The sequence below is a fragment of the Sinohyriopsis cumingii genome, chromosome 3 (genome assembly GCF_028554795.1).
Source record: "Sinohyriopsis cumingii isolate HCF-2022 chromosome 3, ASM2855479v2, whole genome shotgun sequence".
Classification (NCBI taxonomy): Eukaryota; Metazoa; Mollusca; class Bivalvia; order Unionida; family Unionidae; genus Sinohyriopsis; species Sinohyriopsis cumingii.
Window position 1 is genome coordinate 76,615,546 of NC_142963.1, and position 18,554 is coordinate 76,634,099.

At 35.2% G+C, this 18,554-nt stretch overlaps 1 protein-coding gene across 1 annotated transcript in view; it reads right to left on the reverse strand.

Annotated features, from left to right (window-relative positions):
- Positions 1–18,554, reverse strand: part of LOC149803139 (BAI1-associated protein 3-like) — a 349,073-nt gene that overhangs the window by 315,382 nt on the left and 15,137 nt on the right. The window contains exon 3 of the mRNA XM_089953890.1: positions 14,680–14,847. Coding sequence (XP_089810016.1) covers positions 14,680–14,847 — 168 coding nt within the window. The remainder of the gene's footprint in view (positions 1–14,679; positions 14,848–18,554) is intronic.

The window sequence follows — 18,554 nt, forward strand, 5'->3', positions numbered from 1 at the left end:
GAGGAAGAACCCAAGAAAATCTTGGTAAGAACCACCATCCCACTGGAAGCTACTGGCAAGCTTTCTCATGTACCATTATTAGCGGAGCCAAAGACTTGAATCCAAGCTGTCAGAGGTGAGAGACAGTGATCAATAAAGGCAAGCACTTTATACCACCCAGTCACCCGGGGCCCCTTATATTTTGTGAAAACACCATATCAACAGGGTAGATGGAAAATATAGAGGATATCTATATTTTTTTTAGCAGACATACAGAAATATTTCACTGGTTAAGTGGAAACATTGAATTGTCATGAGTGACAAAGCCACAAGTGACAACACAAAATATTTCCACTGTTCAAATTCAACAATTCCAAATCTCTATTCAAACACCACAGATTTTCTTTTTAATATATATTTTGTAACTGAACAGCATATATTTGCATGGATTTTCTTCATTCTGTGCCAATGCAATTCACAGCTGCAACAGACTGTATACCTGTAATACTGTATGACAAAAAGATATAGATTTTTAATAACAAAAAACACATGATTAAATACAGTAATAAACGATTTAAGCAGCAATTCTTGCTTGCACCACAATTGTGTTCGAAAATGTTAGGCATCAATAAATGTTGACTGTAAATCAAAATCAATTGACTGATTAATTAATCTGATTGCAAACCAAACACTATTAATATTGCTGTACCTCAATTATTGCATAAATATATACTGGAGGGTGGGCAAACAGTAGTTCCAAAAGTAATATCACCACTGTTGCAATGTAATTTTTCTCCCACCATTATATTTTAATATTTCATGAAGAAATATATAATAAAATGTTTGAGCTAAAGTTTCTGTTGTTTATATTTGTAATTAAAGTATAATTGATATTGAAAATTAAAATATGTATCTTGCTGATATAGTAATAGTTATATCATTAAGTTCAAATATATATGTAAATTTGTTGTTTTCATTTCATTTTGTTGACCAAAGATTTTTCAGAAAATTTTGATAGTATTTGAAATCTTTTCATAATTATCACTGACTATCATGATAGTAAGTAAAGAAAAGTAAAAAATAACAATGACTTTTATCCCCCTGCATCTTTTAAAAAGGTGAGGATTGTGTCTTCCTGCCTGTCTGTCATTCTTTGTGTCACTCCATTAGTAATATAATATCTCTAATGCCATTAAAGACACGGACTTGAAACTTCTGGATATGATTGGAGGTAGTCTTCAGATGTATACAGAGGTCTTAATATCTTAATTACAACTCTTGGGATGGGACCAATGTCTCAAGACAGGTATTTTTTCTTCTTCAAAAAAAGTAAATACTTGAAGTATCAGACTCCCTAATTTTGCTCCAGGAACGGCCCCTTTGGGTATGTGGGAAACATGCCCACAAGGACCGTCCCTGGGTCACAACTCAAAAAAAGAACCAGATATACTTGAATATCCAATACAGACAAAATGGGTGATGCCCCTTAGGTTGTGGATTTGCTCCTGGGTCATACCCTGGAAACAGCTGAGATTACCACCTTCTAACCACATACTGGTTGAAGGACATAAGTTATCAGACACATTTCCACTATAGACCCTGAGGAAGGACATAAGTTGTCAGGCACATTTCCACTATAGACCCTGAGGAAGGTCATAAGTTATCAGACACATTTCCACTATAGACCCTGAGGAAGGACATAAGTTATCAGCCACATTTCCACTATAGACCCTGACGAAGGACATAAGTTATCAGACACATTTCCACTATAGACCCTGAGGAAGAACATAAGTTATCAGACACATTTCCATTATAGACCCTGAGGAAGGAAGGACATAAGTTATCAGACACATTTCCAATATAGACCCTGAGGATGGACATAAGTTATCAGACACATTTCCACTATAGACCCTGACGAAAGACATAAGTTATCAGGCACATTTCCACTATAGACCCTGACAAAGGACATAAGTTATCAGACACATTTCCACTATAGACCCTGAGGAAGAACATAAGTTATCAGACACATTTCCACTATAGACCCTGAGGAAGGACATAAGTTATCAGACACATTTCCACTATAGACCCGGAGGAAGGTCATAAGTTATCAGACACATTTCCACTATAGACCCTGAGGAAGGACATAAATTATCAGACACATTTCCACTATAGACCCTGAGAAAGGACATAAGTTATCAGACACATTTCCACTATAGACCCTGAAGAAGGACATAAGTTATCAGACACATTTCCACTATAGACCCTGAGGAAGGACATAAGTTATCAGGCATATTTCCACTACAGACCCTGAGGAAGGACACTTGCTTCTGAGTCATCACTTGGAAACTGTCAAGATCTGATAAAGAGCTTAAAGGGCACAAGGAGACAAAGTAAGACACATATGAAAGTTATTACTATACATGCTGATGTCTGGTTTTGGTCTTATTCATTTTTATTTTTCACTTTGTATCAAGGCAGTGAGAGCCAAGGATATCAAAGATGGTAGGCAATTGTAAATGGTATGAGAAAAAGTTACAACACTCTATGCATCATTAGCAATGCTTTTTCTGAAGAAAAAAAAACAATATTGCAGAATGGTGAGAGAGCAGTCTGAGGGGTTGGTTTGGTGGGAAATGACATCAAGGTCTAGTTTTTGCACAAAGTTGACTTCAGTACAAGGTTTTCAATTCATAGCCCACCTGTCCTTCATTCCAACTATTTTTTATTATATAAAGGTTATTTAATGTGATCAAACAAAATTTACACAAAGAATGAACTCCTCCCAGAACCTATTTAGCAAAGCTCATTTCCTCAGACATGCCCACAATGCTGGTATCCATTAACAGCCAGAGATGTTGGGGTGAAGGGGGTGGGCTTTGTTTGCTTATAATCCACCATCCCAACAATTATCTGAAGTTCTGTCTCACCTGGCACACTCTTTATCTTTGCATCTTCACATACATTAAACCTCTCTTAGGCATACTAATTCCATTATCATAGAGATGGCATTTCCAGAACCCTCATATTCACATGATCATTGATCTTTTTCCTATCACAATTGCCATTATTGCTTTAGTGGACATTCTGTCCCTAATCTACTCAACTAATGGACTGATTTTCTACAAATGTCTTGAGTTATGGTGCAAACCTTAACTCAAAGCAAGTCTGACTTGACATTTATGTTGTTCAGTCGTACTGGTGATTCCATCTCAAAACATTGGCAATTCTGACTTTACAAATCTGTCATTCAATCATACTGGTGAGTGTGTCTCTAAGATTACTGTATACCTTCCCACCATCTTATCTCAAATGACCGCGTACTGCATTGGGTGAGACCAAATGCATGCCAAAAATACATACAGTATTGTTCACACAAAAAAAATACTAGTTGTTTAGTAGAAAATTGTGTAGACTACTTCTTTACTAATTTCTTCTTGTGCTACATTGTGACTTATGCACAGTTAGCAGTTCTTCAGTCCTTGTACCCTTACATGGCAAGTTTCACTTCAAAGTCCACCTTTTCATTATTCCATCTAGTTTATATTATATAAAGGCATGTTTAGAATCAAAGATGAAAGTGGGAACACATGTTAACATGTTAACTTAAATTTCAGTGAACCTTCCATACATTAAATGACCCCACATACTAGCATCAAAGACAAAATTGAGAACATGATACTAGCATTGAAAATGAAAGTGAAAACACAAATCAACATATTAATTTAAAGTTAATATAAGAAACAACTAATGTGGACAGATCAAATGCAGGAAAGAAAGTGGTATAGAGAGAAAAGTTACTCCTTCATGCTCAATGATGTAGAGCACTCGAAACAACCTACCCTGCAAACTGGCTGACTCAACCTGGGGTGCAAGTGCTCAGACACTCAAGACATCAGCATTGGCCCCCTGTTATTTAACAGCCAAGTACATGTATTGCACTCCTGTCTCGGCTCAACCATCCCACACCAAGTAAACTGATGTCCAGCTCAACACAACAATGTGCATAATCTCTGGAACACTATGTCCTACTCCTTTACCATAACTGCCAGTACTCAGCAATATTCCTCCTCCACATCTGCATCACCAGGAAGCAGCCACAAAAGTGTTGGCTACGGTCTATGCCAGTGAGAAACTTCAATTGTACATGGATATCACCTCACATCCAGCAGTCCGCTTGACTTCAAGATGCCCAATCTGGTTAGATTTGTTGCCAGAGGATATGATAGCTATTTTGGCATGGAGCATTGAGTGGTCTTCAACAAATGTTGTTAACCACTCCCTCATAGCTGAGCCATCTGTCTGCCATCCTGGCTTCAACCTTTCATGTCATCTGCGGACAATGCTGAACCACTTTCGGACAGGACAGGATCGTTGTGCAGTTATCCCTGTCCAATGGGGCCAGGCCACTGACTCTTCCTATTGCAGTGGAGCTCTACAGACCATGTCACACACTGTGTACAATTGTCTACTGACAAATTTCCCTGGTGGACTGCAGGCTCTGCACCTTGCTGATGATGACACTGTTAAATGGCTGAGCACGCACTGCACATGATAATATATACATACTGATATAGAACAGACCTGATGTCAACTTAGTTATTCAGACAGACAATGTGAGGAGTCATGTTTAAAATCACACACAATCCTAGAGAAACTGACCCAATGCTGTGAACAACTGTTCAGTCACACAACTCTTTCACATAAACTGCACAACATTGAAATTAATACACATAAAGTTAGATGCTAACAAAATCCCTGATCACATCAGCTTGGGAAAGGCACTGAACTCCCACTTGCTCAACACTATAGAACATAAAGGGACTCTAGTGCGTACATTTTCCAAATATTAAATTTGATTTCATTTTCTACTTGATTAGAAATTTTGAATTTTTTTAAAATTAAGCTCATGTTCAATCCAAAAAGGCTGAACAAAAAATCATATTTATGATGGTTAAACTTGACATAACTAGGGGTTACCTCTTCTAACAGTAGAACCTGAATATGCTAATATGACTACATGACAAATCAAGATGGTAATCTGGGGCATGAGAGTGGAAGTTGATGCTTTCAAATTAATTTAATAAATAAATAATAAAAGACTATGAACTAGACAACACATCTCTGCTTTTTGCTGGCTTTGCAGTAGCTGTTAAGAGAGTTTGGATTTTGATTCAAGTGACGAGTATTGGCTGAATGTCTGGAGCTCTACTAAATAGCTTGACTTCTGTGTGTGTGTGCATGTCTCAAAATGTTTTGTACTGTGTGTTATCAAATTTGGAGAGACCATAAGTTGATTTATGATAAACTTCTATGTTATGCACATGTTGTTGTTGCATTTGATTGATTTTGTAACATCTTCATCAGGCACAGCAGATGACAAAAAGGGTTTTTCTTTTTGAAAGTAGTTCCTAGAGTCTGGACACCATAACAGAGATGACATGACTGAGACAAACCAGACTGTGATTAACAAAAGGTTCACAAATCAGTTACATTACTCTGTCACATGGGTGAGAAAACCAAGTCAATGGCCAGATCCAGCCTGCAAGCACACTGAACCCACCTGTGTTGTATATGGTAGAAAACTGGAGTTAATGTGTGGACACCAAATTGGTGATGTACATATGAATGGATCAACAACTTGATAATATCATATGTTAGGCACATACAAATGGGTAAAAATCCAAATATATAATTAGGATTATGTACTTTGTCTAAATATGCTTTTGCAAATCGACCTTGAGACACAATATCATCTATGCTATATTACTTATACAGACTCGTTAAGCATCTTTCAATCTCTCTCCCTCCCTCTCTCTCTCCACACACACGCACACACATGCACACACACACACACACACACACACACATGCACACACACATTATGAAAAGTTTGCAGTTTGCAATTTGCCCAAAAGCACAGGATTAGGAGGCCAATATCTCCAGTCAAAAAAGTAACACTGTGTTTTTAAAAACAATGGGGACCAAAACAATCTAAATCAAAGAATTCCAAAAATGGAGACAAACTGCTATAATGACATGAAAACCTAGCAAAGTCATCTATATGTGTCTATTTTATTAGTCTACCTTGAATGTATTTTTGCCAAATTGCACTTGTGAAGATTTTGACAAATATGTTCAAGTCCAAAATGTTAAAAAATCTGTAAAAAGATTTTTAAAATGACATAATAGCTGGAGAAGCTATTATTGTTATTTACACATTATTATAAATATGTCAACCAAATTTTATTCATGTAATTCAAGTAATTCTTGCTTAAATGTCTATACAAGTTTTTCTTTCTAAACAAAAATGTATAAAATATTGGGGAAACAAAAGTCACCATCATCAGAACATGACTAGGTTTTGGGATCCATCCATCGTGTTTAAATATTAATGGGTGAATTCTGATGATGTCACCAAATCTGTATCTCCTTTGCATATGTGATCATTTGTGCATCAATACTGCACACAAATTACAAAAATTAGCCATTCCTTGACAATTTGTAAGAAACTTCCAAAAACTTTGTTAAGAAAAGTTTGACATGGCTCAATTAGTTTTAATTTGAGCTATCTTACTTATGAAAAACTGTGATGAACTGAGAGACCACACTAAACTAATGTCTCCCTTGGCAGTCTTTTGGGGTAGGAAGGGAAGACATAACAAATTTACATAGCTATAGTTCAAACCTCACCTAGAGCTGAAAATTGACATTTAGAGCTCCATGGGCAAAGTAATCAGGCCATGTTGACACCTGACACAATTGATTCAGTGTTAAATTAAACACAGCAGTGAGAGAATTCGTTACAAGAGACTAACAATAGTATTGTTGCTGAGCAGATGAGCTCAAAACAATCCAACAAAAGTAATCAACCTAAATATGTATAATTCTATTTAGACCAGGCTGGTCATCAACTGAGAGGTGATAACATGTCAATTGCTTTGAATTTTATAAAGGTAATTCTTTCAGAAGTAGCTATGCAGTGGGTATCTAAATTATTTAAGGAACTACAATATAAATTGATTTCTGCTGTGCTATACACATGATTGTATACAATGAAACTTCCCTAAATCATCTGCTCTGTAACACGACTTCATCTACAAAATGACCAAATATTTTAGTCCTCAGATGGCCAATCTAATTACTGACAGCCCCTCTGTAACCTGACTTCCTCTATAAACTGACCACATATTTTGATCCTTATCATATAGCCAATCTAATAATACCAACCTCATTTCCTCTACAGACTGACCACATAGTTTGATCACAATATAGTCATTCTGATTATTACATGCCCTTATGTAACCGGACTTTTATGTCTATTTAATTTGTATTGTGTTGGCTTTTCTCCATGATTATATATTATGTATATCTATATTGGGTGGTTGACCTTAATCAATAAACGAGTTTTGGGCCTACCTGACTAATATCTTGTTATTTTGTAAACATATTACATAACAAATATTTGTCTATCATTTTTGATCATATATAACATTACTGTTATTTGGAGGCAGACATGTTTAATAGGTTCAAGTTCTAAATACAGCCTGAAAGAGTCCATTGCTTCTTTTGAAGCGTGACAACTGCTATACTAACTTAGGTTTCCTGTTTCCAGTGAGTTCTTCATTTATCGACAAACAAAAACATCTGTTCATTATCTGTCACGTTAAAGCATATTACTGATGAAAAAAATTAGAAAATAAAAAGTAATAACTTTTTAATGAATTTTCCTTTTTTTAAAGCATTTATTTTCCAGTTGTATTAGGTTTAATAAAAAGTAAGCATATTTCTAATTTATACAGACTGGTATGAACCATGAGATTTATTTATTCCACATCTTAATGACTAACCCTTCATAAAGTTATCCCAATACTTCTTAAACTTGACAAATGTATAGAAACGAATGTTAATGATCTACCTCCAATTGCCAAACTAAAAGATGTAAAGAGGCAAGAACTTGACAGTAGAACACAGGACAAAGATCTAGCTCTGTTGGGCTGTTTATCAAATCATACTATGAAGGATCTTGAGTTTCCACCTGACAGTGAGCGAGCAGGTGGATATGCTCTGCTTTTGAAGGTTGCTCTTGATAGGCCGATATCAAAGTTGTGCCAGGGACTAAATGATGAACAGCCTTCAGAAGCATTGCCACCTCTACCAATACTACCATCACTATTGGGGCCCCGAAGGGCCGAGTGGTCTAAAGCACTCGCCGTTACGGATCACTGCCATATCACCTCTGTCTGCGTGAGTTCGAGTCTCAGCCTCGGCTAATGTTGGTACATGAGAAAGCCTGCCAGTAGCTTCTCGTGGGTCGGTGGTTTTTCCCGGGGTTTTCCAGAGTTCTTCCTCCACCAATTATACTGGCCGCCATGTATAGCCTATCTTGTGCTGAAAAATGGCGTTAAACCCTACAACAACAACAACAACCATCACTATTAAATGTCAGAAATGACAACGATAAAATTGTGGTTACACCGAGTCCACCAAACAAGAAAGCAAAGGTCAATGTTGACATGGCTGATTGGGTGCAAGATGTTGTTTGCCTTGGTGAAAGTCAACAGCCAATAACAGATGTCATTGGCCAGGAGGCTTCCAGATATCTAGTCTCACAATGCTCCGTCTGATATCAGTCTCACAATCTTACAATGGTGGAAACAAAACTGCCAGTTCTACCCCCATCTTAGCTTATTAGCTCAGTAGTACCTAAGTATTCCGGCATCATCTGTATCTAGTGAGAGGGTATTTAGTCTGGCTGGACATCTTGTCAGCAAGAAATGGGCTAAAATTTGAAAGTTTTTTTTAATTGGTGCTTTTGTTTTGTTTAAATATAAACTGCTCTGGTTGTAGTATTAGTTAATACTGACAAGTCATAAAAGCATGTCCTTCTATACTTTAAATAACAGACCAATCCAAGTGTTCTGGGGTATTGCAACAGTCTTTCAGTTGCATAAAACTTATAATCCAAAGAAAGTTGCTTTTGTAGAAATAAAATAACATAACACAATTAAAACTGCAATCTTTTATGAGTTTAAAGTATATATATATATATATATATATATATATATATATATATATATATATATATATATATATATATATATATATGAGATTACTACTGTATATTTATTAACATTCTGAACTCTTAAACAAAGATATCGCTGTAACAAACAAAAATTAAAATTTACTTGAATAGTAACCAATTATGATCGATTCTTAGTAAGTTGTGTGGAACTGATGATCAATTTAGAACTTCTAACCAATTTCCATCACTAATAATAATAATGAGGACTTTGTATAGCGCCTAATCTTTAGAAGCTTTAAGCACTTTACAACAATAGATAACACCTAAAAACATATATAATGATATGATTACCAAATACAAACACCATAAAATTAGAAAGAAAAAAAACGTGCTGAAAATAGTTTTGGTGCTGACTTCCTTTGATGAAGTGAGTAGCCGGCTTGCTTTGATGAAGAGTGCATGTGTTATTGAAGTCGCCAACAAGGCCAACTTTGGATGGCCAAACAAATGCTTGCTTGTTATTGCGGTAACAATGAAACTGAACAGGTCATGAAAAGAAAGAAACCAGGAAAATGTGACTATAGTCTGACTATACATCCCCATTTGTTTGTACCTCCCTACTAATTTCAATAACAAATACACTGAATGTGATAAAAAAAAGTGCACAGAACTAAGTCAATTGAATCATTGATTTATAATTTCTAACTTGACCGTGACCAGAAGGGCACTAATACTGGCATCCTCAGCACCTTTCATGCTTAACAGACTTTCCATACTAATATGGCACCATATTGCATACATTATGGGCTACTTTAATTCCATCACACAACATAATAACGTTGTTCATCCTATTCAGTAACTGCCGGATAATTCTGTAAATTACCATAACATTGAGAGTTTGGAATTATATCCCTTTGCACACATGAACATAGAAATTAAACCTCTTGTTAAATCCACATGAAAGGCAATTTTTTTGTGTCATTCTTTTACTTTCTTGGTTTGGCTTTGGAAATATCAGAAGCAGATGACTTATGTATGTACATCTGTAGTCGTGCACACACCCCTTTGCTGAAAATGGACTTGCCCAGGATCTGGAAAAGGATCTGTCTCTTATATTGAAAACTGCTGTTAAGCATGAAACATGCAGATTATGATGGTGTTAGGGCCACTATACTCAGAGTAAGGTTAGAAATTATGAATCAATGACTATACATCCAAATTTAACAACCTTGGGCAATTTTATTTGTGATTATGGAAAGAAATTAAAAAATTTAGGTTCATTTAAATTTTCAAAGACTTTTAAAGACCTCAGGGTAATCTGCTCGATTTTCCCAAACTTTCAAGGCCTTGAAAATGCTACCTCATTTTTTCCCAAACTCTCAATGACCTTCAAAGACAGTATGAACTCTGTGAATAAATTTGCTACAACACAATACTAGAACTAACCTGACTAAGGCGAAGAGGCATCTAAAAAGTATGGTCAGTCAATGTACCTCTAAAACAACAACAGGGCGAAGTCGTTTTTGCTTTCCTAACAGAACAAGGCAAAGTTTAGATTTTTTAGGCAACTTAGTCGCCCACTTTGCCTGGTAGTGTGACCCCTGAATGGGAAATATCACACTGTTCTAAGTGTGCAGTATTTTGTAATCATGGTTCAGACAACTCTGGAGAGTTGATCTTCAAGGAGTTTTCAATGACTTCCAAAAATGTTAAAGGAGACAAGTTCTTTTTAAATTATAACTTTTTGTATTCAAGGGGAAATAAATTATTTGTTGAATTTAACAAAAAACTTGCTGTTTTCACTCTTTTCTTTTCCTTGGTTTAAGATGATAGAATTGTAACAATTAGGTTCTCACTGAATTACTTACAAGTACCACTGTGCAAGTGGATTGTTTTTCATGTTTGAATAGAAGAGAACATGCCATGATTGTACTGATTATATTGATTAAAACACTAATTCCTCCTGACAAGACATTTTTAATTGGCCTTTGTTTCTTGCAGTATTGTCAACTGTTAGCATTTTTTATTGATCAATGTTTCACCATATATTATTTACAGTGTACTGAGAATTTTCCTCCAGAAAATCTAACAAAAAATAGGTTCTTATTCTTCATATATGGGATAATTCATATTTAACATATTATATGGGATAATTCTTCATATTTAACATATATGGGATAATTCTTCATATTTAACATATATGGGATAATTCTTCATATTCAACTTATATGGGATAATTCTTCATATTTAACATATATGGGATAATTCTTTTAGTATTTTCAATAAGACAAGAGTCCCACCGACACTACTGGGCTAAATGAATTTCCAGGAATTCAAGATGAGACCATTTGTTCCATTGATATTCTTCACCAAAACAAGATTTTCAGATAGGCTGTTGTGGTGCACATAATGAACGCCAGCTTGGCACAATTTTCTTTTATGACAAAGAAGACATCTTTAGAAGTCATTTGGTGAAAACCTCACATCATAAAAGGGATTAGAGACAACAAGATTTTGAAGACATTTATCATGGCAGCCATATTAGATGCACAACTAGCACCACTTTTATTTCAGATCAACTAGGCATCAAAAGTCTATTCGTGTTGATAAAGCCATCCACTATGTAGTAGTAGCGATATCAATATTTTGAAGATATGACTTTTACTTCAGATGAGTGGTAAAACCTTGATCTGCAAGATGTCTGCTGTGGCAGCTATGCAGGATGTCAGATCGGCATAATTTTCATTTAAGACCAGCTAACATCATAAGAAATCCTTTAGTGAAAACCTCAGGTTGATACAACCATCTATTCATCAGAAATAATACTAAAAAAATTTTCAAGACGGCTACTGTGTGACAGCCATATTAGAAGTCAAATTGGATTATGTTTATTTAGGACCAACTTTGACACCACAAGAAGTCCTTTGGTGAAAACCCCACATTAATAGGACTTTCTGTCCAGATAGAGTTGTGATAAGATCCTTAAGACTGCTGCCAAGGTGGCCACTGGATCTAAGATTAGTACCATACCTTGGGGGTGGGGGGGGGGGCAAGCTCAGACATGATGTGAACTCTTTTGGTGAAAACACTATGTTGATTCAACCATCCATTCAGGAGGGCTAGCAAAATCAAGATTTTCAAGAAGTTGGATGTCAGATCGGTTCCATTTTCATTTGTTGTTGTTGTAGAGTTTAACGCCATTTTTCAGCACACAATAGGCGATACATGGCGGCCAGTATTAATGGTGCAGGAAGAACCTGGGAAATCCCCGGAAAGAATCACCAACCCTCGAGAAGCTGGCAAGCTTTCTCACATAACCACATTGGCCGAATCTGAGACTTGAACCCACGCAGACAGAGGTGAGATGGCAGTGATCCGTAACGGTAAGCGCTTTAGACCACTCGGGCCCCCCATTTTCATTTGGGAAAAACCACAAATCATTTAGTGAAAACTTCATACTGATCGGACCATCCATTCAGGAGGAATGGCAATAACAAGATTTTCAAGATGGATGCCGTGGAAGCTATATTGGATGACATATTGGTACCATTTTCATTTTGGAACAACTAGACACAAGTCTTTTAGCGAAAACCCCATGATGATATGACTTCCATTCAGGAGCAGTGATAATAAGATTTTTAAGATGGCTGCCATTGCATACATACTGGAAGTCAGATTGGCACCATTTTGATTAAGGACTTATGTCACTTGTTTAGGCTCGAATAAACAGTAACACAAGAAAGAGTGAAAACAGCAAGCTTTGAAAAAATACAATAATTTGTTTCCCTGGACAAATTATATAACAATGAAAAAATATGAACTTACGGTTTTATAGAATCAAATCCAAAAATAATCAGAGAATTATCCAAGAATACATTTTTTAAAGTCCTAATAACAAAATGTTCTACTGATTTCATGTTCAAATCCTGACGAAGAATCCAAGATGAAAGGCAATGACGTATGCTGCAATCTGTAGTGTTGAAGTCTACAGTTCCTGGTAGAAACAAGAATTATCACTCCAGTTTCTCATAGCTTAATACATTTTTATATAAAAAAAACTGTCCTCGTTCCACAATATTACATAAGCACACATATTTTCCAGACAAATAACAGAATTAATCCTTCTGAATCTAAGTAATTTGAAATGACTCCAAACCAAGTAACCTGAATTAACTCCAAACAGCACAGCATACAACTAACAGTTTAACAGCCCAACTTCTACTGATATTAATTCTCCAAAACATGGGTTATATGGGCTTTCTAAAATGTAAACAAGGGTCACGTGATCATCTTCTAGAAGTTTATAGAAGCAAATACTTGTTACAGATCATGTTTACCCAGTGTGACCCTGATGAAAACCAATCATTTTTACTCAAAGAAACAAGAAATTAAAACAAAAATTTATATCTTAAAAAAAAGGTCCCATCATGACCTCTGGAAACAACCAATCTTTTTAAAATAAAACAAAACTTGTTTACGAAGGTTGCTACAAATTCTGAAACAAGGTCAGGATTTAGATCAACACCTGGTGTTTATAAACTAAGTCACAGTTAAACTATCTTCTAAAACAAATATCATCTCTAGTAAATAAATTTAAATTACAATATCATGTAATGAAAACTAAAAAAATTTAAGCTGACAAACAATTAAATTCAAATAAATATATATTAAATCTGATATAATTAAGTCAAATATACACAACACCAGCCAGACATCATAAGAAGTCTTTTAGTGAAAAATGCTTGTCAAAAGGATCATACATTTAGGAGAAGTGAGACGAAATTCAGGAGGACTAGCACTAATGAGATTTTCAAGATGACCATTGTGGTGGCCATAGCTGAAGTCAGATCAGTACCATTTTTATTAAGGCTATACTAGCCATCATAATAAGTCTTTTAGTGAAACACCCATGTTGATATGACCAGCCATTCTGTAGGAGGAGTAGTGATAAGATTTTCAAGATGGCCATAAGTTATGTCAGATTGACACCATTTTCACTTCCAACCAACTAGACATCATAAGAAGTCATTCAGGCATGATACTCTGAATTTTAAAATTACTTAATTATTTAATGTCAAGCCAGATTCTTCACATCATGTTGTATATACTGTATATATTGTACATAACAGATAGCAGGCCTCAAGGTATATTAGTTCTGTAACTAATTGAGTTACCTTCTCTTAATAAAGTCTTTGTTATTATTATTATTATTATTATTAGTATTATTATTATTATTATTATTATTATTTAGTAAAAATCCAAACTGATATGACCATCCTTTCAGATGGACTAAAAATAAAAAGATTTTCAACTGACCATCCCATAAGCTCTTCCAGTCTATAAACAGTAATTAAAACTGTCCAAAAATATTCATGCCTGACTGTATATTATGTTGATACACTAGTTAAAAGGGTGCGAGTTACCAAAGAGAGTCTTACTAAGATTTTGTCATGCAACCTTTTTTTGTGCATGCAGTTTTAATTAGTTTGAAATTAGTTTAATTCCAAGATTTGTTTTCTCATCACATGCAAGTACTGTATATTGCTCTCTCACTGCATACATAAAATCTAAGTATTTAGATACCCCTGCCATTGCTGTAGAAAAAGCAAGTTTATGTCTGCACATGCTTTCAAGGACAACACAGATGTCATGTGTAAAATAATTAACCAGGCAGGTACCTTTTCTTTTGTTGCTTTGGCCAACAGATGAGCATGATCTTCTGGCAAGATATGGAAAGCTTCCTGGGCATACTGGTACAGATCCTGGATGACTGGCAGGTGGCCCCCAATAGTAGTCCCAATCTTGTGCTTAATGGTGTAAAGCACTTCAATGTACAACAGCTCAAACTGGAAACAGAAAAAGAAGACCCTTATAATATACATGCCAACCCCTAGCAAGGAAAAAGTGTAATCCAAGTGGACAAAAAGAGTAATCCACATATAACATGATAAAAATTCAATGAGCATATCTACAAAATGACTTATTTATCCCTCTGGAATATTAACATCAATTACTGCTTCAAGTTTTCGTATCAAACACTTTGAGCTTTAAAAAGCAACCAACTGTCATATTACATTTCAAAACACTTTGTACCAGCTGAGATTATGAATGTTTTGCACACCAGTAGAGCACTAAGTGCTGGGGTACAGAGCCTGAATCTGAATTCAGTTATATTTTTGTTAACAATACTGAACAATATCTCACAGTCAGCATTATAATGGTAAAGAACCAATATTCCTTTCATAACCTGACAAAGATGAGGAAATTTATATCTTACTGTTATTGGGTCTTTCAGCTGGGAAATAAGATGAAAAAATCAACTCTATCCGTATGAAGTATATTGTCAGATAGAGTGGAGTGCCAACTTGATACTTCAGGAGTTCTTCTAACATATCAGCAGCTTTTCCTGCAACATGGTGCATCAAATGATAGAGACAACCTGATATGTACAATGATGGAGACATTTTTCAAATTACAAAATGCAACTCCTTTATAAATTTCAGTCATCAATGATGCTGTATCAGCTTAAAACCCCATACAATTACGCCAACTCAAGTTTATTCAGAGTATTATCAAGCAAATAAATAAAATGTTTTCTCCAGTGGAATCTACTATTAATTCTGGTAATGAAAGAAGAGTACTCTGACTTTGCCCTTTTCGTTGTCAAAGTCTCCTACACAGACTTTTTGTCACAATCACTCCTCCTGTCTGTTGCAATACTAAACAGCCCAATTTTCTTGGCTTCTGGAATTTTAAGTGAAGTATCTTCTGCTAAACACCTAACAATATTAGATGATTTTGTTCTTGCACATGCATATTTTCTGCAATTATGGAACCAGGAAACATCCGTCTGAACAAAGGCCCAATGTAGTCTTCTACTGCTAGAGGTTGTCTGTGTCGATCAAGAACTCAGTAGATAATGCCTCTGCATTTATAAAATTCATGTCCACAATTTAGTTCTGCTGTATAAAATGAAGTTACCTCAGTACTGGAGACTTAAAACTAGCTAATTCAAGGTTTCTTGTTTTACCACCATGACCAATATTAAAATCCTTTCCACACAGCCTGCAGTGGGCATGAAGCTGCCCCTGAATGGAACTCTGTATTGTGTAATTCATGTATTCATCTCTGAATTGGATTTTCGTCTTTTCCTAATCCATCTGTGAAATTATTTGAATAATATTTTTGCTGTAACATGCATCGACTAAAATAAATGTGACTTGACTTTTAGCGCCAAATACCTACAGACTGGTTCTGTTTTGAATTAGAGCAAAGAATCTGCAATCAAAGATTAAAAGTTAGAAAACCAGTCTGTTCTCTCCTAAGCCCTACAGATGCTATAAATAGAAACCGAGGTCAAAAGTTGAAAGTAGAAACCAGCATGTTTCTTGAAGTAGGGCAACTGCTATGAATATAACACAATACTGTTAGGAAAGTGCATGCAAGTCTTCGGTCAAGTGTACTCTTATGTTGTAGTTACATAGAAGCCATCTTTTCTAGAATTTGGTCTGTGGTATTAATGGGATGTTAATAAAAATGAGAAAACAAATTATTAATTTTTTTGGAGGGGGATATACCGAAAACGTGTAATCCAAATAGTTACGCATAAGGAGTAATTTAGCGGAAAAAAGCGTAAAGATTACGTTAAAAGCATAATGCTTGGCATGTATATTATAATCCTTCCAATCTCCCAATCAACTTATCAAACTTGATCAGAACACAACTTTTTCCTTCTTTCCTTTCTCTCTCTTTCTTGTTCATTATTTCTGCAAATTGTACAAAACTAAAAGGAAAGAAAAGGATCCTGGATTTTTATGTCTTTTGATAATACAAGTCAACTTTATATTTCAACACATATTCTCTTCTGCAAAAGAGAAAAATTTAATTGTTGGATGCTATGTTTTTCTTCATAAAACTTCCACCTACAATTTCTACCTAAAAAATGAACCAGATTGACAACAAGTGCCCTTTTGACTTTTGTTAAAAGTTTCTTTCTACTTTTATCCCATGCCCAAAAAAGTCAACACACAAATTTTTTTACTTTTTGTCTCATGCCTTAATTATGGTAAAGTCACAAAACTTAGCAATAATGAAATCTGCTGATATTTAAAAGACAGCTACTGACCAGACATAGAAAGTAACATAATGTCATTGCTCTATCTGGGTCTAGGGTATTACACATTTTTCATTTATCACTCCATGGCAATAACAATTCAGTAACTTTGGTCTTAATTCCTTGAATGGAACATGGAACTAGGTGTCTCACTTGTATGTCATACAATGTACCACGCAAGTACTGGACTCACAAAACTGACAAAAAATTGTTATACACCGATACCAATATTCTAAGCAGGCATTTTATAGCAATCAACAAAGCCAATCAAATTTAATATATGACAATTTATTTTAACACAAACAATACAATTTGGAAACTAAAAAATTGTATGATGTTAATAAAAAATAATAATAACTTTATTTAAATATGAAGCTCATTTGCTCAACAGACCAATCTTCCTTGAGGCCTTCTACAATGATGTGTACATATATATCTATATATAATGCAAAATTTTTACAAGATGAGGTGTCCGTAGAAAACAAGTGCTACAATAAAATATTCACAAGGCTTCAAGGACGAGTACATACAGGACTGATACAAACAGCAGTAGCGAATATGTGTAAAACATTGTAGTGGAATACATGAGAACAATGTTGTTTGAGCCCTTTATTCACCAATATCCACTAGTGTAGTGTATTTCTGAGATAGCATAAAAGTGAAAACCTTCATTTCTTCATGTAATACTCTTGAGCAAGTTAGATCAACTGTAAACTGCATAGATAGGCACTCTATTATTATAAACTTGCTCAGGTGTTCTTACTTTCTTTAACTCTGTAGTAATTTACGGCTTGTTTTCTTTGATTAATGCCGACACTTGCTAAACATAAATCTCTGGATACCAATTTCATCAACCTGCCTCTACATGTTCCATTAGCAAGACAGGCAACAAGTCCTGTAAAGTCAATAATATGATAAAAGAACATGTCACAAACTGACAAAATATTTCAGGTAATGGCAACATTCCAGCTGCCAAAAGAATACTTTCAATGAAATATTAAACACACCAGGCTAGTAGATTTTAGTGTCATAATTACTGTACAATTTAAATGTGCTCCTGGGTACAATATTCCTCTCAAGCACTCCTAAAAGTAGTCATGACACTCTCATGAGCATCATTCTATGCTGTAGACAGGATTGTGTTTATTGTAAGAATCATAAATTGTTTGCAGGGTGCAAATGCAAGCCAGAGTATTGAGAAAACTAGTTTGACTGCTCCCCTGACACAGCAAATTGTGTTTGATCATGATTCTTAACACAATAACCGCTGGCAATGAGTTTATGTGGTACAAGGTAGTAGCCTACTGCCGAGCTCTGAAGCATCAAGGTCATGTACAATACACTAAAGTGGTTGGTATTATAGAAAGGGAGACAGATCTGGAATTTCTAGTTGTACTACAAAATACAGAATGAAAATCTCATTTTTTGAACCCGATTTTT